The sequence below is a fragment of the Leucopleurus acutus genome (assembly GCF_964270905.1).
Source record: "Leucopleurus acutus genome assembly, chromosome: 3".
Classification (NCBI taxonomy): domain Eukaryota; kingdom Metazoa; phylum Chordata; class Mammalia; order Artiodactyla; family Delphinidae; genus Leucopleurus; species Leucopleurus acutus.
This window is the reverse complement of record NC_139145.1, coordinates 53243070-53264055: the sequence shown is the minus strand read 5'-3', so window position 1 is coordinate 53264055 and position 20986 is coordinate 53243070. Positions and strand designations below refer to the sequence as shown.

Sequence of the window (20986 nt, the reverse complement as noted above, 5' to 3'; positions counted from 1 at the left end):
ATTATCTTAGATTGCAGCAAATTCTAGAATAGTGGAGTTGGAATGGATTTTTTTTTTTAAATTGCACTAGAGCCACCATTCCATAAATCATTTCCATACCTGAAGGCACCCAGTTTTCTTGTGTTCATTGCTCATTGCTTGGATGTCAGACGATCTGCCTGGAGCTGGTTATTGGGACCTAAATTCAGAATCTGCCTACCAATAAGGTCCAGAAAGATGAATGACTTCAATCACCTGAAGCTTATTAGAAAACACATGCACTAAGCTATCACGAGAATGAGAGAGATGGAGAGAGAGGTAAGCCCTGGAGAGCAGGCGGACATGGCTTAAATGGTGGTGGTGGGGTTGTGATGGATTGGTTAGCATCTATAAACAAATATCTGAGGCCAGGGCTCTTCTGGCTGTTGGAAATCCAGTCCAGATGTTCAATGACTGACTGAATTGTTGTTCAACTTAAGTCCATGCCATTTGTACATTTGATGGATTTTCAGAGACATCTTACAGCAATTCCCTGCCACTGCTTGGAGAAATAGTGTCCTAAGATCCAATTTTATTTCTTGTTTAGTTTTGTGAGATGCTTCCTGCACAAATAGCTTTTATGTTATATATATATTTATACATATATATGTATATATAAATGAATTTCTGCACTGTATACCTGCAACTAACACAGTATTGTAAACCAACTATACTTCAGTTACAAGAAAAAGCTTTTACGTGGCCCAAAGAACTTGGCTACTGTTGGTTTCTACTAACTGATACCAGCCAGTCTCACTGAGCAGGAGGCCTTTGCATTTGGGTTTCAGAAAGGAATGTGTATGTGAAGAGACTTCCTGGTTTGCCAAGAAGCAAGAATGGCTGAGCCTAACTGTTCTGATGACCAAAAAAAAAAAAAAAAAAAAAAATTAGTCATGTTGCTGAGGCTCACCTTTTTGTTCTGTTACTCTCCATGGATGGTTAATGGTATGGGCTTTGGACTAAGATATATTCAGATTCATGCCCTGCCTTCATGTCTTCCCAACTGCTATCTTGGACAAGTTACAGGATCTCTCTGAACTTTTCCCCCATCTGTAAAGGGGGGATAACAACAGCATTTCCTAGGGTTGTGAGGATACTAAAATATGTAGCAGGCCTGGCACAGAGTTAGTTTTTGATAAATGGTATTTATTATAATTATTGGTCTTTCTTCTCTGCTTCAGCTTCTTCCTTGTCTTAGCTGGTAGTTTTGAGGGGCTGGTCTGTTTTCCTTGTCATATATAATTTCCTTCCTTGTATGTATTGCTCTCTGAGATGGTCTTGTTTATTGATTTATTTGTTTAGTTGTTGGCTGTCTCTCTTCTCCCACTCTGACATGAACTCCATATGGCTACCTGCACGCACCTGCTCACACCTGTTCACTCAGTGAGAGCACCTAGTAGGCTCTCTCTATATATTTGTTAACTAACGCTCCTCTGTTTCAACCATTTTTATTCTCTTCTCCATGATTCCTACATAAAGAACCATTTTATTTTAGAATTAATGGTCTAGCCAAGGATGAGAATGAAAAGATGATTGTTGCTTTGACTTGTTTCGATGGAGTCTCAAGTTAGGAGAAGTTCGTAGAAAACTAGGATAAAGACCAGTACGGCTTTTTTTTTTTTCTCTTCAGAGACTGGTGTGAATATATTCATTAGGACTCTAGTTTCAAGGCCCATAAAATCACATGAGCAAGCTTCAGCAGAAAAGGAATGTTCATCACAAGGACTCAGGAATGTTTTTTAATCTAATGACATGGGTGTCATCAAGCCTCAGGAATGGGCTGGAACCAAGGCCTCCTTCACAAACATCTGTCTCTGCCTTTTTTTTTTCCCCCACTGTCTGCAGATCTATGTTTGTTTCTCTGAAATCCAGTGTTTCCCAAACTGTCTGTGCCAAAACACTGCAAAAATTATTTATGCCAAAATGAAATACACCCTAATTTTTATTCTTAGATACCATAGTCATAAAATTACTTCTGTCAAAGTTCTATAAGGGTTTCTAAATGCTTATTTTCAATTTCTGTACTTAATTCCTCATGGGCTGTTAACAAAGAGCTTGTAGGTAAGCATGGCTCTAGTGCACATAGCAACTGTAAAGCAGCTCCCCTCAGCTCTCAAGTTTACACCCCTCTATAGGAAACCAGACCAAAGTGCCCTGTGATCTGAGCTCCCCAACCCACCCCGGTGTGGGTCAGGCTTTGCTTTAAGGGTCTTGTACAATACTCTGGTCTGTGCAGCTATGGCCACTAGGTGGCAGCACAGGGTAAAAACATGGCAGCCAGGGGTGTGGCCATGTGGGTGGGAACAGAGTTAAGGGGGGAGCCCAGCAATACCCCAGAATGTGTCCACAAGGGAGGTCTCCAGCACTTTTGACTTCTATTTCTCTTGAAAACGCGTCACAAGGAGTTTTGGGTTTCCTGGTTTCCAGGGACTCTGGAAGGGGACTCTGAATGTGTGACAGCACAGAAGAGAAAAGTCATAAGCTTGTGTCACGATTGTCCTCACCAGAGTCTTTTGGGGGAGTTACCGTCATGTTTATACTTTCTGCCAGCCTATTTCTATTCCTATACCCCAATATTTTTTGAGCGTACAACTTCCCAGATGGCACTAACTCTTAAAGCCATTGGGTGCTTTCCACACAAATGTTTTGTGGGTTAATTTTCTATTTCATGGGAAGGGTTTTACATGTCCACTTGGGGTTTAGTCAAGCAAATGTCGAGATATTTCCCGGATGGTGACGACTTCAAAAACCATTACCATGTAGGGGAGAGGCATAGAGTACATCCTAAATGAATTTGTCAGTGCTCTTCCTTACTTTACCTAAGAAAAGGGCGTGGAGTATAAACTTACATGAGTGTAGGCCTTGGTTATAATGGGTGGTCCTCTTTCCCATCTTATTCTCTTGAAACAGGCTTGCTTAGCAGGCAGATACCTGTAAGAACTGGGACTGGTACACACAAAGAAAGACTTTGGTTGAAGAGACTTAGGCCAATTTAAGTCCAGTATTTAAAGTGCCAAAAGTTACTGTGATATGGGAATTACACAGATGAGAAGTGAAGCACAACAGATGAGTATTTGAGGGTGTGGACTTTGGAGTGAAGCAGCTGTGTTTGAATCCTGTCTCTCTGTGTCTTTAGTCAAGATACTTAATTTCTCAGCATCAGTTTCCTCATCTTTGAAGGGGCATAATAGCTTCTTTGAAGGGGCATAAAAGCATACTTCTACAGAAGTACCAAAGTATTGTACAAGCATAATAGCTTCTTCCAAGGGTTGTTGGTCACTCACTTGACAGCCATTTCGCTGAGAGTGGCCAGACACTGGGTTAACACTGGTAAAGTAGTGAACAAGAGAAATAATCTCTACCTCTCATGGGACATTACAGAAGAGTGTTTGCTTGCAAACCATCTAACACAATGCCTGGCATATAGTCAGTGTTCAAATGATCAGTATGAATAATAATGATGACAGTTTTATTTATATATTTTTATTATTTTTTTAATTGAAGTATAGTTGACTTACAATGTTGTGTTAACTATTGCTGTACAGCACAGTGACTCAGTTATACATATATATATTCTTTTTCATATTCTTTTCCATTATAGTTTATCACAGGATATTGAATATAGTTCCCTGTGCTGTACAGTAGGACCTTGTTGTTTATCCATTCTATATATACCAGTTTGCATCTGCTAATCCCAAACTCCCAGTCCATCCCTCCCCCACCTCCCCTCCTCCTTGGCAACTACCAGTCTATTCTCTATGTCCATGATTCTCTTTCTGTTTCATAGCTAGGTTTCATATGACATATATGTCATATGTGCCATATTTTAGATTCCACATATAAATGATATCATGTGGCATTTGTCGTTCTCTTTCTGACTTACTTCACTTAGTATGATAATCTCTAGTTGCATCCATGTTGCTGCAAATGGCATTATTTCATTCTCTTTTATGGCTGAGTAGTATTCCATTGCATATATGTACCACATCTTTATCCATTCCTCTGTAGATGGACATTTAGGTTGTTTCCATGTTTTGGCTATTGTGAATAGTGCTGCTATGAACATTGGGGTGCATGTATCTTTTTAAATTATAGTTTTGTCCAAGTATATTCCCAGAAGTGAGATTGCTAGGTCATATGGTAGCTCTATTTTTAGTTTTCTGAGGAACGTCCATACTCTTTTCCATAGTGGCTGCACCAATTTACATTCCCACCAACAGTGCAAGAGTGTTCCCTTTTCTCCACACCCTCTCCAGCATTTATTGTTTGTAGACTTTTTAATGATGGCCATTCTGACCACTGTGAGGTGATACTTCATTGTAGTTTTGATTTGCACTTCTCTAGTAATTAGTGTTGTTGAGCATATTTTCATGTGCCTACTGGCCATTTGTATGTCTGGAATCTTTCAACTTAAGAATGTTGAAATGAGTAGGGAAGAAAAGGTCTTCACTAGGAGGTCTTCATTTGGAGTACAGAATTCATCAGTTAGTTTGGCCATTTGGTATTTATGGAATATCTTTGGGCACTCAGTGTTTGGTGATGAGGACATTGACGCAAAATGGGCACTTTTCAATAGAGAGATAGGTAAGCAAATTTATAATTCCATATTGTGAGGTTAAGTACTGTGATAGGAGTTGGGGTAGACAGAATTCTGGGACAGCGCTCATGATTCTGAACTCCCTGGTGTACAACCCTCCCCATCCCCCTGATATAATCCTCTCATTTTGACTGTAGGTGGAGCCTGTGAATATGATGGGATAGCACTCCTGAGACTGGGTTACTCATCAGCTGACTTTGAGTTAATCCAAAGAGAAATTATCCTGGGTGGGCCTGACCTAATCAGGCGAGCCCTTAAAAGGGACTGGGTCTTCCTGAGGTCAGAAGAGATTCACAGTGTGAGAGACACCCTCCTGCTGGCCTGGAAGATACAGCTTCCATGAGTTCCACAGTTGCAAGAAAATGAGTTCTGCCAGCACCCATGTAATTAACGGACGAGGACCCCAGCCCCAGCTCTGGCACCTTGGAGGCCCTGAGCAGAAGGCCCAGCTAACCCATGCCCAGACTCCTGACCTAGAGAAACTGTGAGATAATACATTTGTGTTTTTTAAAGGCACTAAGTTGGTGGTAATTTGTGTTGTGGAATAGACAACTAATACAGAGGTATCACTTATAGCCAAGTACCCACGTCACCTGGGAACCAGTTAGAGATCCAGATTCTCAGGCCCCACCCCAGACCCGCTGAATCAGAACCTCTGAGGATGGGCCAGCAGTGTGTGTGTTAACGAGCCCTCAGAGTGACCTTGATGCACATTCATGTTTGAGAACCACTGCTCTACACAGTTCATAGATAGCTGTAGAATTACTAGGAATCCTTTTTTAACGAATAGATGGTATCTCTGTTGATTTGAGAAGAAGAAATGCATCTGAGCAAGTTTTCAGGGAGGTGGTAGTGCTATTCCCACCATGTGGGTTAAGAATTTGGGAAGGATAGGATATTCCTAGCAATAGCTAATTAAATTTTAAAGAAAAAAAAGTATCCAGGTTCTTGGCTCATTTGCAATCTGAATTCAAAAGCCCCTCTTTCTATGAATGTAAAACAAATCAAGTTAATCATGCAATTGTTTTTTCTGCTGTAGATTAAGGACATTACATTCATCAGTGACACTTTACATTTTCAGGACTATTAATTTTATCACTTCCTGGGTTAGAGGAGAAACTTGCTCTTTCGAAGCCTTTGCTGACCTCATTCATGCAAACAGCATTTGTTGAACCTTCTGAGAGAAAATGTACTTGGTAAAGAAACAAGAAATGTAGAATGATTTCCAGTTTTTTTCTGCAGGCAGTTTAAAGTATATGGGTTTGAAATGGAATAAAGGCTCATAAATGAGAAGTTAGAAATGGAGACCACACATCTAAAAATTTATAGCTCTTTTGGCCAATTTCTTTCTCTCTCACAAGCATACACTAAGAGAACATTTACAAAGCTCATTAATATTACTTGGGATCAGCCCCTAGAATTCATGACCTAACGTGGGGATAAAGAGGTTTCATTTCACATACTGACTTTGATTGATTGAGAGAGACTGCTTAGGTCCTGTTTTGAGGGGGAAAACATGTCTGTCTTAATCGACCTGGGCTGCCGTAACAAAATACCATAGACCAGGTGGCTTAAATAATAGGAACTTATTTCTCATCGTTCTGGGGACTGGAAGTCTGAGATCAAGGTGCCAGCAGGGTCGGTATCTGGTGAAAACCCTCTCCTAAGTTTGCAGATGGCTGTCTTCTCACTGCGTTGTCACATGTCCTTTCCTCAGTGTGTGCAGGTGGAGAGAAAGGGAGGAAGCAATCTCTGTGATGTTTCTTCTTATAAAGATGCTAATCCCATGATGAGGACCCCACACTCATGACCTCAACTAACCCTCATTGCCTCCCAAAGGCCCCATCTCCGAATACCATTAACTGAGAGGTTAGGGCTTCAACATATGAATTTGGAGGTGGGGGATGCAATTCAGTTCACAGCCACGTTTGAAGCCCTAACTGGGTTTAGTGAGAGAAAAAGCTGTGTTCCATTGGTGATGTCTGTGATGGGCACAGAAATGAGGGAGGTTACATCACAGCTGTTAGGTAATTGTCATTCCTATCCAGATTTCATTCATTTATTCAGATGGAGTAATTTCAGTTATAAGACGGAAAACCAGCTCAAACTGTTTTAAGAAAAAAGGAATTTATTACCTTATGTAACTGAATAGCCTGGGCTAAGAACTTTGGCCCATTTTGATCTTGGGCTCCAATGATACAAGACTGGGTTTCTTTTTTCTGGCACTGTTGACAGTGATCATGATGATAAAGGTGACAGCAGCTCACACACACAGCACTTCAGTGTGCCAGGCATTTTTGTAAGCACTTTATACTTACTAATTCATTTAATCCTTATAATGAGTCTAGGAGGTAGGTGGTATTATTATTTCCATTTACAGATGAGACAAGTGAGGCATAGAGAGATGAAGTAACTTGTTTAGGACTGAGTGAATAACAGAGCCAGGATTTGAGTCTATGTGCTATTTCTAGAACCCATGCATTAAATCAGGGGTTGGCAAACTCTGGCCTACAGGCCAAATTCCACCTCCACCCATTTTTGTAAATAAAGCTTTATTGGAACACAGCCACCATCATTTATTTATGTATTATAAATAGATGTTTTCACGCTACAATGACAGAGCTGAGTAGTTACAACATGGACTGTACAGCTTGTGAAGCCTAAAATATTTCTGTCTGGCCCTTTATAGGGAGAGTTGACTGACTCCTGCTCTAAACCCCGCCTCTGCTCTATTGGATTTTACCATTCTCAGGCTTCATATGGTGGCAAGACGGCTGCAGCTTTTCCTGTTCCTGAAATCCCTTTCTGTTCATATTCATCAAGAAAGAACATGTTCAATTCTCTCATTGCTCAAACGAAGCCCTAGAATTGAGCCTTGCTGGCCCTGACTGGCCTGACTTAGGTCATCTATTATGAACAGTGGCCAGGGCTCATTGGCTTGGCTCAGGTCCCATGATCCATCCTTGGAGCTAGGAGTGAGGTCAGCTTCATTCAAGGTATGTGGCCAGTTGTTGGGAGAGTGCGGTCTACCCTAAGAGATACCTAGGGATTTTGTTGTAAGAAAGAGGGCAGAATTCTGGGTAGTGAAAACAAATGTTGGCTGCATTAATAATGGTCTGTTCAGTACATTTTCCTATTTAATGAGGTAAATGAAAATATTGGATGGAAATATTCCAGTAATGTACCAAGATATTTTGGGAAGGTAATGTCTCCACCCCCTAGTTTCTTGATCATATGCTTAATCCCCACAAGAAGCTGGACAGTAACAGTGGCTATTCTTTCTTGGGACGGTTAAGAAAACAATCATTGAAGATAGAAGGATGAGGAAGAATTCTGAAAGGAAAGGAGAGAATTTGAATTTACACCCAACTCCCAGGTTGAGCACTGGTTCTCTTTCAGCTATAGCTGCTGTAGCCTCTGTAACTTTCCTTTTCTCTGTTGTGAATTTCACACTTCTTGCCTTGTCCAGCAGCAAACACAGAATTAGCTTGATATTTTCTTGGTGACTCACAGTCATCATTATAAACATGCTGTCCTGTGTTGTGATTCACTGGTGCCCTCCAGGGCTCTCGACAGGTAGTCGGGGCTGTTTTCCCCAACATAAAACAGTCTCATACTGTTCGAGTGTTTGAGTCCCTCTCTAGCATTAAAAAAAAATCTTTTATAATGTGAAATATAACACAGAGAAAATTGAATAGCTCAAATGGAAAACTTAGTGAACAATTATAAATGGAAAGCCTTTGAAACGGACAATTGGTTTTGTGTCCGCTTCTCAGAATTCTTCTGAATGCCTCCTCCTAGTGACACCTTCTTCTTTTGCCCAAAGATAATCATTGTCCTTAATTATATAATAACCGCTTGTTTTGCTTTATGGTCTTACCACCTAAATATTCATCCTAAACATTATAGTTCAGTTTTGCCTGTTTGTGAATTTTTTTAATTGCTTTGAATTTTATGTAATTGTATTCACAAAGCACATATTTTTTGTTTGGTTTCTTTTACTCAACCTCATATTTGTAAAATACATCCATGTTGTTGTCCAAAGTTGCAGTTCCTTCATTTTATATCGCATTCCATTTTGTGAGAGGAACATACTGTTTCGTTCTATTGGTGGTCATTTGTGTTCTTGTCTAATTTTAGCATTTACAAATCGTGTTGCTGTGAATTTGCCTCTTGGTGTACATGTGCATACATTTTCTGGGTATATCCTTAGAAGTGGAATGTGTTGCTGGGTCATAGGGACTGAATATCTTCAATGTTATTAGATAGTGCCACATTGTTTGTCTTTCTTTTTAAAAAAATTAATTAATTTTTTATCTTTGGCTGCATTGGGTCTTCACTGCTGGGTGCGGGCTTTCTCTAGTTGCAGTGAGCGGGGGCTTCTCTTCATTGCAGTGCGCGGGCTTCTCATTGCGGTGGCTTCTCTTGTTGCAGAGTATGGGCTCTAGGCGTGCAGCCCTCAGTAGTTGCAGCGTGCGGGCTTCAGTAGTTGTGGCTCGTGGGCTCTAGAGTGCAGGCTCAGTAGTTGTGGCGCATGGGCTTAGTTGCTCCGCGGCATGTGAGATCTTCCCAGCCCAGGGCTCGAACCTGTGTCCCCTGCCTTGGCAGGTGGATTCTTAACCACTGTGCCACCAGGGAAGTCCCCACATTGATTTTCAAAGTGATGGATTTATAACCTCATCAGCAGTGTATGAGTGTTCCAGTTGTGCCAAAGCTTTGCCAACACTTGTTAGTGTCAGCCCTTCTATTTGCATTCATTCTGTGGCTGTACAGTACTATTTACATTTCTCTGATTCCTAAGTAGAGCACGTTTCTTATGTTCATTGATTTTCTGGATATCTTATGTGAATTGCCTTCAAGGCCATTACCCACTTTTTTACTGGATTTCTGTTTGTTTGTTTGTTTTTTAATATAGATTTATAGGAGCTGCATTTTTCAATGAGGGAACTCTACTCCCTTATCTCCATGATATCCTTTGCCCCCGGTTCTTTTTGTGACTCCGATGCTTCCTTCTCTATTGCTTTGGGTGGCCACGTCCTCTGTCTATTCCTTAACATACTGCTCCGCAGGGCCTACTCCTCAGCTAACACAGTCTCACTGTACTTTCTCCCTGTGTCATCCTCTCTAGAAAGGCCAGGACACACTAGTGACTAACTCTCCATCTTGTCAATGACATCTTGGTCATAGATCTTTTTATCTTGATACCTGCTGGGATTCTCCCTTCACCTGGCTGCCCCACTAGCTCCTCATTCACTCTGTCCCAAATTAGACTCATCTTTCTCTTCTCCTCCCGCTAAACCCTACTCTCCCATTCCTTTAGTCTCCAACTCTGTTCATGCCATTGCTTATCGTCTTAGCTATCCACCTGGGCATCTTTATGAACTTCTCTCTTTGCTCTCATCAAGTCATTCTCTAAGTTATATTGATCTTACCTCCTCCGTTTTTTCCTCCATCCCTAGTTCAGGCTCTCATCATCACTTTTCTGGATCACTTCAACCGTTTCCTGTTTTCAATCTTGTCTACTTCAAATATGTCATTTACACAGTTACCAGAGGGATCTTTGGAAATGTAATTCCAACTATGTCAATTCTCTCCTTAAAAATCTTCCAGTGGGCTTCCCTGGTGGCGCAGTGGTTGAAGGTCCACCTGCCGATGCAGGGGACGCGGGTTCATGTCCCAGTCTGGGAGGATCCCACATGCCGCGGAGTGGCTGGGCCCGTGAGCCATGGCCGCTGGGCCTGCGCGTCCGGAGCCTGTGCTCCGCAATGGGAGAGGCCGCAAAAGTGAGAGGCCCGTGTACCACACACACACACAAAATCTTCCAGTGATACTCCATTGGCTGCTGAGGGATGTCTAAGTTCTCTAAATGGCCCTCTGCAATCTGGGCCCTGTTCACTCATAAGCACTCCAGCCAGTCCTAGCCAAGAGTCTTTCCTTTCAGCAAAATCAACCTGCTGGTAGTACCCAGAGACAGATGGGGCTTCTCAACCATGTGCCTTTGCTCACGTTCATGGTCACCTGGTTGCCCTGTCCTCCTTTAGGATTGAACTCCATTTCATCTCCTCCAGAAGATCAGATTCTTTAACTCTGTACACCCCTAATAACTTACACACAAGATCAGATTCTTTAACTCTGTACACCCCTAATAACTTACACACATCTCTGCCATTACCTTAGCCATGTTATATTAAAGTCACCTGTTGGAATTTCATTTCCTATTGGACTATATTCCTTGAGGACAGGAACTGTGCCGTGATTATCTATGTAGCTTACTCTGCAGCACGTGATCAGGTATGAATTATTGTTTGGTAAAGAGATCTGTAGGAAGGCAAATAATTGATAGCTTTTAATCTTGTAGGTAGGTAATATGTAATGTGATGAATAAAGGCAGTGGGTCCACCTCTGTGAACCTGTGCCAATGTGGACACCAGTGAGCCTGGGTGTGAGGCAGTCCTCTGAGCACACCACTGAGGAAATTGTCTTTGGTACCACAGGCACAAATGCTGAATGCTCCGGAGTAGGAATTAAAATATCTTATCAAGACTTTCGATCTAGGTTTGAGTCCACCCATTGCTTTTAGACACATGGAAACATGAAAAACAACCATGAAGTAAGGCTGATCTCAGAGATTCAAAAGACCTGGTTTCAGTGTTGGTCTTGGAGTGACTCTGTGTAACCTTGGGCGGTTTGCACAACTTCTCTGGTTGTGAAAGTGCCTCAGTAAATTGAAATGTCTCCACAAACGATAATGTTCAATTATTGCTCATCACCAGGACAGTTATTCCACCCAAAGTGAACAATATCACGAGCAGGTGAAAAAGGAAGTTCTTACAATGTAAAATTTATTATCCACTAAGCCAGTGGGGTTTTCATTTGTAAATGGATCTCCAGTCCTGGTATAAAATACCATAAAACAAATTTATAGCCTTTGTCTCCAGGTTGTGTCATTAATCAGCTGGGAAACATCCTCCATTCCTAAAGGAAGGATCACAAGTTCGTAGATGATGCTCTGAGAGGGGGGTCTGTTAGCGGGGCGTTGCGGCTGTGTGTGTGTGATGTTATGTTAAGAAGAATCCATCGTGTGTTTAGTGCTGGAGGAGAGGGAAGAGCTGTAATCACCGCTCTTGCAGGAACCTCCCCAATGTCCCTCTTGGGACATCATCTGACACCAGTGGAGTTACTTAACTGTTCCTGTGCTGGTCAAAGTGAAAAGCTGCTTTGAACCACATTCCATTCCTGAAGTGGTATTCTTTCTGTACTTTGGAAAGTCAGCTTTTGAACTGAGAGTTCTTGTTCCGTGATAGACACTTTATAAGCTTCCATGATGTTTGTCACATCTTCATCGAATATACCCATCTTTGAGTTTCAGGTGATTCTGTCGAGAACCATTTCAAATATAACTAATTAACCTTTACAAAAAGAGGATGAAAACTAAGAGCGGTATCCTTCATCTTGTCAGAGAGGAAATGAGGGGCTGAAAGATGGAGGCTGCCATTAAATAAATGCACCTCAGAATTAAGAAAACAACCCTGGTGTCCTAGCCCCGGGCTTCTTCCTGTTAGAGTCCCATCAGAGGCTAAGGAATCGTGCTGCAGAGGACTGCACAGCAGTATTGTGTCGTGGCTAGGATGTAACATGACCCGTTCCACCTTCCCCCGCTGAGAAATAGGTGCTGTTTAACATGCAATTGTTTGCTGTTCTCTTTGATCAATTCAGGCTGACTGTTCATAAGGCACCTGCACTTGGAGTTGGAAATCATTGGCCTAGATGAAATATGACTTTCAATTATGCCACAGTCAGAGAAGCTGAAGTAAGAAAGCCCAACGGTGTGGGCGGGGGGAGTCCTTTTTTTATTAGAGTGACCTGGGCATGTAGGATGAAATCCAGCATTCACACCTCACACATCCCCGCCAACCCGACCATCCTCCCCCTTCTCATTTATTGTTGTGCTTCTCAGTTGCCCACAAAACCTCCACTTCTATATTGTGGACACCCAGGCAAATGAAAATGCCAATCTTCTCCCATCCCGGTCTTGCCGCATGAGGCATGGGCTCGGCTCTGAGCAATTTCTTTGGGGAACTGGCTTGCCTTCCCCTAAGAACACCCAGGGGAAGCTTTGCCTCACCTCTTGCTTCCAAGCAGGAGGGTTGAAAATAATAGCTGTCACTTCCCTTAGCCTTGTTATGGGGAATATTTAGTGTTCGAGCCGGGATGTGGGGGTAATATCTCGGATGTGATAATGTCGCTCCCTGCATCGGTGAGCATGGTATTGATTGTAAGCTGTCAACCTTTTTGCATACTGTGCGAGGTCCCAGAAGACTAACTACTGCTGGGAGGTAATGCATCAGGCAGGCACACGTGTGCTCTATTAACTAACGCTGCTCTCTGAGCTCGGTCGCTTGTTCTAAACACATCTTGGCTCACTGGCTCTCCATTTTTTCTATTTCATTCCTTGACTCCTCAGAGCAGTCCTGTGATGCCCTGCACCAAGCTCCCCTTAACTCAAACTCCCAGTGGGACACTGCTCAGCTTGTAAGCTTCCTGAGGGCAGAGTCTGTACCTGTCTTCCTCACTCATTTATTTGTTCATCATTCAGTCATTCATCCAACATTTATTGAGCACCTACTATGAGCCAGACTCTTCTCTATGCTTTGGGGATACCAGAGGGGGAAATCAAGAATACCTTGGTCCTCATGGACGTTAGGGTGGTCAGGAAAGGCTTCTCCAAGGAGTTGACACTTGAACTGAGTTTCTCAATATATCCCCTGTGCCAGAACCATTCATATTTGTTACATTATGGAAACCTAAAATTCCTCAGTTGAGCGGCTCATAGCCTAGCTATTGGAGAACCCCTGATGTGTGAACTTCACTAAGGCCATGCAATTTTATTTCTCATATCATGCATTACTGTCCCCTGACCTTATGTCCCTTTACTTTTCTTGGTTTGCATCCCTGCTTTTTTTTTTTTACTAGTCAGTCATACCAGATTATTATAAGTTCCTTAATTACACCATGTGCTCCTTTGCCTTCACATATACCATATTGATGCCTGGAGCACTATTTTCCTCTCTCATCCCCTGGATAACTAATTTCCTGCTTATCTCTCAGGTTTTACAGTAGTCATCAGCTGTCTGGGGAACTCGTGGTCCGGGTGAGGTACTGTTACTTTGTCTTCTCCTGGCACAGGAGATACCCATGAGGGCATGCATAAGACCGGTTTTCAGCACTAGGAGAACAAGAGCAAGAAATGTGTATCGACTTCTTATTGCTGGATAGGAATCTTCACGGCAATTTTATGAGACAGGTGCCATTTTTATCCTTATTTCATCAGTAAGGAAACTTGAGACACAGAGGGTAATTTGTTAAGGGTCATTTAGCTTATAAGTGGTGGAGCTTCGATTTCAACCCAGGCAAGCATCCTGGGTTCTTACCCTTGATATTCTACTGCTATCATCGCCTGGGAGTTTGCCTGCATCTCCCATGACACTATAAGCCCTATGAAGACAGGGACTGTCACTACTGCTTCCCCAGACCACCCTGGCACAGGGCTTGGCAGGTAGTACATGATGAATCTTTAAATGTTTATTGAGGAATGAATGAATGAATGCATGAATATCACCCAGCTGAGTGACTGTTTTATAGAGTGCCCAGATACTGCTTTTTCTTCTGCCAGCGAGGCAGCCTCCTTCCCTCCCTGCTACTCCAGCCTTCGTGGGGTTCTCTTCGACCTCCACAAGAATTTACTGTTTTGGCTGGGAGGATGTGTATCACTAGCCAACCACAGCAAGAATCCCAGTGCATGTGGCTGGTCCCACTTCACTGTGTTCTCAGGGTTTCCACACAAGGGTGAGTTCAGGAGAAACGCTCTCTCTGCTCAAACCAAATGCAGCTACCAAACGATTGGGGTTGCAACTGGAAGTTGAGACAGGTGAGTAGGAGGGGCTCTGGTGGGAAACTGTCCATCCAGGAGACCAAGCTTGACTCTTCAGGAAATTGGGGGTAGGGAGTGGATTGAGAATCTGGAAACAGTCACTAAACCCCTGTTTCTGGCCCTACAGTGATCATTGTTTTGACAGCGTCCGAGGTAGGAATCAGCAGAGACAGCCGATCACCTTGGTTCTGCCACCAGCAGTTAAACCAATGGGGTGTGGAAGATCTAAATTGGGGGATGGTTAAACGGTAAAAGTAAGGTCAGGGTCAGTGGCTGGAGACCTCTGTGAGCCACTTGACTTCACTCTCTGCTTTGGTGACAGACCAAATTTGTTTTCCTGGTCAGCTGTCAGGCAATGTTTGGTCACAGAGAGATGGTTTGTGAATATCCTCACTAGTGGAAGAAAATAAGACAAGGTAGCTATGCATTACCTGGAAAGAAGTACAGGATCTGCATCAGGACAGATCTAGATAAAATGTCTGGCTGTGTCACAGTGACTGTGTCACTTAACCCTTATGACTCTGTTTATCAACTATAAAATTGGAATAATGTATTTACCTGTCAGGTGATTGTAATGATTTTAAAAAGTGCCTAGCACAACACTTGCTGCATAATAAGTGCTCATAATTATTGGTTTCCTTTTATTCTTTCTATCTATTTTACATTTAAATACAGTACTTGTATGGGGGGGCTTAACACATATTTATTATTGGATGAATGAAAGAAAGAAGGGGTAGGCCAGTTCTGGCAAATTGAAAATGTGTTTTTAATAGAATTCGAGAAACACTGACTTTACGCTTCCCTGCCAAACCCATGCTTGCTTCGGTAACTCACGTGTGTTGTTCTCTCTCTTGGAAACGCGTATCATTCCTTGTGGAGGAAACTGTTTTAGCACTCAGCTCAGATGTCACTTATTCACTTATGTCACACTTATTATATGAGAAACTTTTTCTTACCAGTCCTCATTAATTAACCATTTCCTTCTCTGTACCATTTCTGCACTTTGTACGTTGTATTGTAAGTATGTCCACCACACACATGGCTGTCATCTCCTGGAGGGCGGGGACCAGCGGCTTACACATCTCAGGAACCCCAGCCCCGCACCTAGGGCCTGGCTGCTTGGCTGCCTGACACATACCAGGCACTCAAATGTTTAACGTTGATGAACTCACTGGCCATTACTGGAACTCGTTTTCTAATCGGTAACTTCCATCTATATATAATGTGAGATGGGGAGAGAGGATAAGAACTTTGACCAAAATGTCTGGCTCTGGCCCTTGTGAACTGTATAAAGTTAGTCAAGTTGTATCATCTCTCTGCTTCCTTATCTGTAAAAGGGAACAATAATAGTATCTGCCTCTAGAGTTTTGGAGGTAAATGAGTTAATACGTGGGGAATTTGTTGACCCAAGCCTGGCCCATAGAAAGCACTCAAAAAATGTTAGCTACTATCATGTATTAGAAGCAGTATTTTAAGAACTCTGGCTTTAGAGTCTGAAACCTTGAGTTGGAGACCTGGTTCTACCACTTACTGGCTATGTGCTCTTGGCTATGTTGAAAACTTGAGTCTCTTTTCCCATCTGCAAAATGGGAATAACACTGGCCATGTATCTCATGGGGTTAAGGGAAGGAGATACGAGAAATCACCCATATGTCCTCCGTGAATATTGTTGCTGTTGTTATCTGGTGATGCTTTAAGCTTATCGAAGCGGTTATGAGTAAATGAGTTTCTTGTGTCCCTCACAGTCATTCCATGAGTGAGGGCGGATGGCTTTCTGACCCCTTTTCAGGCGATGTGACTGATGTAGGCACTGAGCGGCTTGCCTAAGCTCCTCACTCAGGGGCAGAGCCAGGAACAGGACCCACATTTCCTGTCCCCTAGTTCCATGTTCTTTCCATTGACCAGGCAAGTCATTCCCACGGCAAGTGGCTCCTGAGACTTGACCTAGAAGTACAGGGGGAAGAGGCAAGTTAAGGTATGACAGAGGCCCAGAGTGTGAACGTTTCCCAGGGGTGAATGGTGGTTTGCTCTGTCTTGGGGGTAGTGTTTAAAACACACCAGCCTCATCTGCACATGGCCATGATGGAAGAGGACAAATTAGGAATGGCTCCTTCGTTCAGTCTGTGGACAAGAGTGTCCCCCAAAAACTTTGTTACTAGGCCTACTAGGGCCTTCTTGAGCCCTGGAGGCAGCCAGCAGAGGGGCTGAAAAAAGAATGGGGCCCAGGGTGGGGGGGTAGGAGGGAAGCTTTGGGTAGTTACTCTGCAGGTTTGAAGGAAGAGAAATGGTCTCCCACGTTGTCAGCGATGAAGCGTTAGAGGGTCTAACTTTTATTATAATGGACCCTGGAGGTTCAAAAGAAATACCTTGGCGACAGCTGACTTACTTCATCGGGTCACTGAGCTAAAAGAATCGTAGCTTCATCTATGTTCCACCTGACAATTGTTCCGCCTTCCACATGCTGGTTGCCTAATGCATGTTGATACGGTTGAGTTAATTACAAGGTCACTGAGAGGTTGAGAGATGCTCCCCCACCCCCAAGAGTAAAGGCAGGAGCCAGAGATTAAAGAGTTAAGAAGCATGTTGGTTCCTGTTGCCCCTTCACCTCTGGACATCCCACTGCTGCCTGCTGCCTTGTATCTTCCTTCTCTGTTTCTTCCAGCTCACCTTCGTCCTCTGGAGGTGAAAGCATGGATGTCTGCCAACGTTGAGCTTTTGAACTGCTTGTTAAAATGTCAGGAATGGACTGTTGCATTAGGATGATTTTAATCAAAGCCCGGGAAGCTGCAGCTCCCATTTCCCAGAAGTCAACAGACGTCCTCCAGTATAACCTGAGGGCTGGTACCAAGCAGCAGGCCTTGTGGGGTAAATTTAAGGTAGGGCAGGATTCTGAGAGCACAACAAACCGTCGAAAAGGTGGCAAGTCAGCTTTCACATAGCTTTGAGTGTCAGCTGGAAAAGGGACTGACTTCTAGGCGCCACCAACCAAGAAAATCACCAGCCCTGGGGCGGAAGGAGATGGCAAGTGTAAATACCTAGTTCTGTACCTGGTGCAGAGCAGGTCATTGGCTGAAGCATGGTGGTGGGGACTGTTGCCAAGGCCTGACCTCTAGGGCCTTCTCCTCCTGCTTGCATTTAGGAGTCTTCGATGTTTGCTCTGGTGCAACCTTTGTTCAGGGGGAAGGGGAGGATGGCGGCCCTCTGCTCTTAGCTCTGACGTCTTTTGCAAGTTCCTCCCACGCTGTAGATCTCAGACCGTACACCTATGTGGTGAGAGTATTGGATTAGTGTAGGGGCTTTGAGATGGAGGCCACAGGTAGGCTATAGGGGGGCCTGTGAACCCCTTAAAGGCATGACCAAAATTGTTCATGTATGTGCTCCGGGGAACACTCTTGACTCCAGTCTGTGAAGAACCGTTGTCCATGGCAAGTATCTGATGGCTCCAAAGGCTTAAATGTTCTGTGGCATCAGAGCTCAGTGTCCCGAAGTTTGGTAAGCATGCACCCTGGGGTTCACAAAATGCCTGTAGGTGGTGAATGGGTACATGTTTGTTACATGAATGGTTATGTGATCATTTTAATGTTAGAACAAAACATTAAAACTGACATTTCATGAATATTCTTTGTGTGGAGGAGGCTAAGTCTTGCTTTTAGAAAAGGTGACTTAAATAAATGTGAAATGAGTAACAGTACAGAGGTGGGTCGATACTTAAGTCTGAGGAACAATGATCTGTCCTGTCAGCTGGTACAGACAGAAGGGCTGAGTGTTGGGGAAGCAGAGAAAAGGCTGTGAGGAAGTTGATGGTCAACTCAGGACAGGAACTGGCTGGCCCTTCTATCTATCTTGATACCACAGTTCTGTGTGAGTTGGACAAGTTTCTGATGCTCTCTTGGTCTCCTCTGAGAACATTGTCCCCCTCAGGCCAGGCATCCTGCCCCAAGAGTTTCCACTGGGGCTTTCATCGCAGGAAAGATAAATACGGAGAAGAAAGGCACGCTTTCATCCACATGCTTCCTCAATTTTGAGATGTACTTGTTCATATTTTAATGCTTCTGAAATTGAGCCGCATCTTACGAAATTGTTCATTTAAGTAGTTATTTCCTTGCCAAAAAGCTGTTATTAAATGGATAGTAGCTTAGAATTGAAAGATGGTTCTTTCACCATTTTTCCCTCTTCCAAAACAAATTACACTTGAACGTTGGGACTTCTAATAAATATACAAAGTGAACGAAAATTTCTCTTTAAAAGGAAAATTCTCATGTCAAGCCATTTCACTAAATGCAAGTCTGGGGAAATGAGTCACGGTGACAGGAATGGAGACACTGAGCCCAGGCCCGGCTTTGAGTACCTCCCACCTCCTCCCTGAACCTCCGTTTCAAATTTCTGTCTTTTGAATTCATTTAGTCTCCTTCCCAGAAGTGCGTCACAGGAGACCTTCTGGGAGTTATATGTCTGAATCCTCAATGGGTGGGAAGGAGGAACCAGCCTCCCCAGTTTCAAGCAGACTCTACTTTGATGTCAAAGCTTCTTGATTCCCCCATATTCCATTTTTGTAGGAGGAGAACCCTCTGGTCTGTTTTTCTAGATGGTGAGCTTAGGGTGGATTAGAAGCACTTGACTAGCCTTTACAGAGCAGCATTTTGTATTGGCCATTTTTCTTCTAGCTACAGTGGAGATTGATGGATTGTTACTTTTGGTTACAAAACCCAGGAAGAGGGGAGGGGGCTGCTTTGGAGACACTTCCTCGGGGAGCCAGGGGTGCTGCCGTGGCCTCCAACTTACTGTTGCATTGAGAATGCCAGATAATGAACAACCAGGACTCGGCCTTTAGAAGGAAGTCAATGGAATAAATAAGCTGGAAAAGGTTGAAGGGAAAAAGCCAAGGGACATGTAAGTAGAGGACTATATGGAGCCATTTAAAACAAAAAAAAGCAAGAGTAACGAAGCAGCAGATGGAATCTGGCCGCACACGGCCTTGCCAAGTTAACGCTGAGAAGCAAAGTGTTCTCTTTATGTCCCCTGAAGCAGTCATGGTGTTTCCTAGCCAAATTCTCGGGCTGTTTCTATGGCGCTTACAAGAAAAGAATATAGCAGTGTTGGTGTGGCCCTTTTCCCTTCCCATTCTGCATCCTCTCTGCAGCCTTGTGAAATAAATCTCTGGTTCAAATGAAATTGTGAAAAAGAAAATGGAAAATGGAAAAAAAAAAAAAGTGCCGTAGGGGCAGGAGATGCTGACTGGTTCCGATTTTTCACAAAACAAGGAGAATTTCTCTAAGAGTAGAGTAAACGGTGTTTATTTTTCGTTGACTTTTTTTTCAATCATCAAATGGAGTTGCTTAATTAAAAAAAAAAGTATCTCTTTCTTTTCTCTTTAAATACTACAGACAACCTCATTTTATCTCAGCAGACACCTAGAAACAAAACATTGGACCCACCAGAGAAAACGGGGCAATAAAAGCATCAGAAATTCAAGTCAGCTATGGAAGAATTACTGTTAGCTGGCAGCTCTCAATTCTAAACAGAAGTGTCCCAGAACCTGTTGGGTTTGACAAAATTTCTTAGAACTGGGGATTTGGGAAGGTTGGACTCCATGGACTTCTATTCCATTTGTTTCCTGCAGAGGGAAATTAGAGTCGATGCATCAAATGAACACCCAAAGAAACATTTAAAAACGTGTTTGACTAGTACTCAGTATGTGAGATTATTAAGCAATAACTTGTCCTCCTAGTTAACCTTGTCCTGGAATATATATAGGTTATTTGTAGCCGCCACTGCTATAATATTTTCTGAAGGATGCCAAGCTGTATGCAAGATCTTTTTGCTAAAGTCCAGACTGTCGACACTGATCTCGTCTTTTCTCCGCTTGCCCCCCACGCACACTTTGCGCGGTTTTAGGATAGCTCGGGGTTTGCTGTTTTCCCTCGAGGCCTCAAGGGTGACATCGCGCTTGGTGTTTCGGTCAAACATCCTGAAGAAGTTGTTGTAGGAGCCCGTCATGATGACACTGCAAGGCAGAGAGGAAAAAGGGAGTGACTGAGCGCTACAGACAAAGGCTTTCTAGAGCAAACAGCACCACACGAGAAACAAACAAGAGACCCAAAACTGCAACAGGCTTTGTAGTGTGACTGTTGAGCTGGAATCACTAAGAGCAACAAACTCTTTGGCTGGGTGAAGGATCGTGATAACCCTGCTTGTTATTTACCAATAGATTCCTTTTGGTTCTTGGGCTCCATAAATGAGTCCAGTGGTTTTAATGATCCCAGCCCACCTCCCTCACATCAGGATTCTGAGGCTGGAGGGAAGTTATGAGAGTAGGAACACTGAGAACAACCGTCCTTGTATTGTGTACATTTAAAGCACAGTTACAGTAGGAGGGATTCTGTGTTGCCCGGCCGCTAAGGCTTTCTTGCATCAGCAGTGCAGGAGGGATGCTGGCAGTA

General features: G+C 43.2%; 1 protein-coding gene across 5 annotated transcripts in view; it reads right to left on the bottom strand.

The window, feature by feature from the left end:
• Window positions 1–20270: 20270 nt before the first annotated feature.
• The window catches only part of PPP2R2B (protein phosphatase 2 regulatory subunit Bbeta), a gene marked incomplete at both ends in the record, with an annotated part of 465894 nt that continues 465178 nt past the window's right edge, over window positions 20271–20986 (bottom strand). For all 5 annotated transcript variants that reach the window (XM_082836001.1, XM_082835999.1, XM_082836000.1 and 2 more), the window contains one exon: window positions 20271–20550. In XM_082836001.1, the coding sequence (XP_082692127.1) occupies window positions 20271–20550 (280 nt within the window). The remainder of the gene's footprint in view (window positions 20551–20986) is intronic.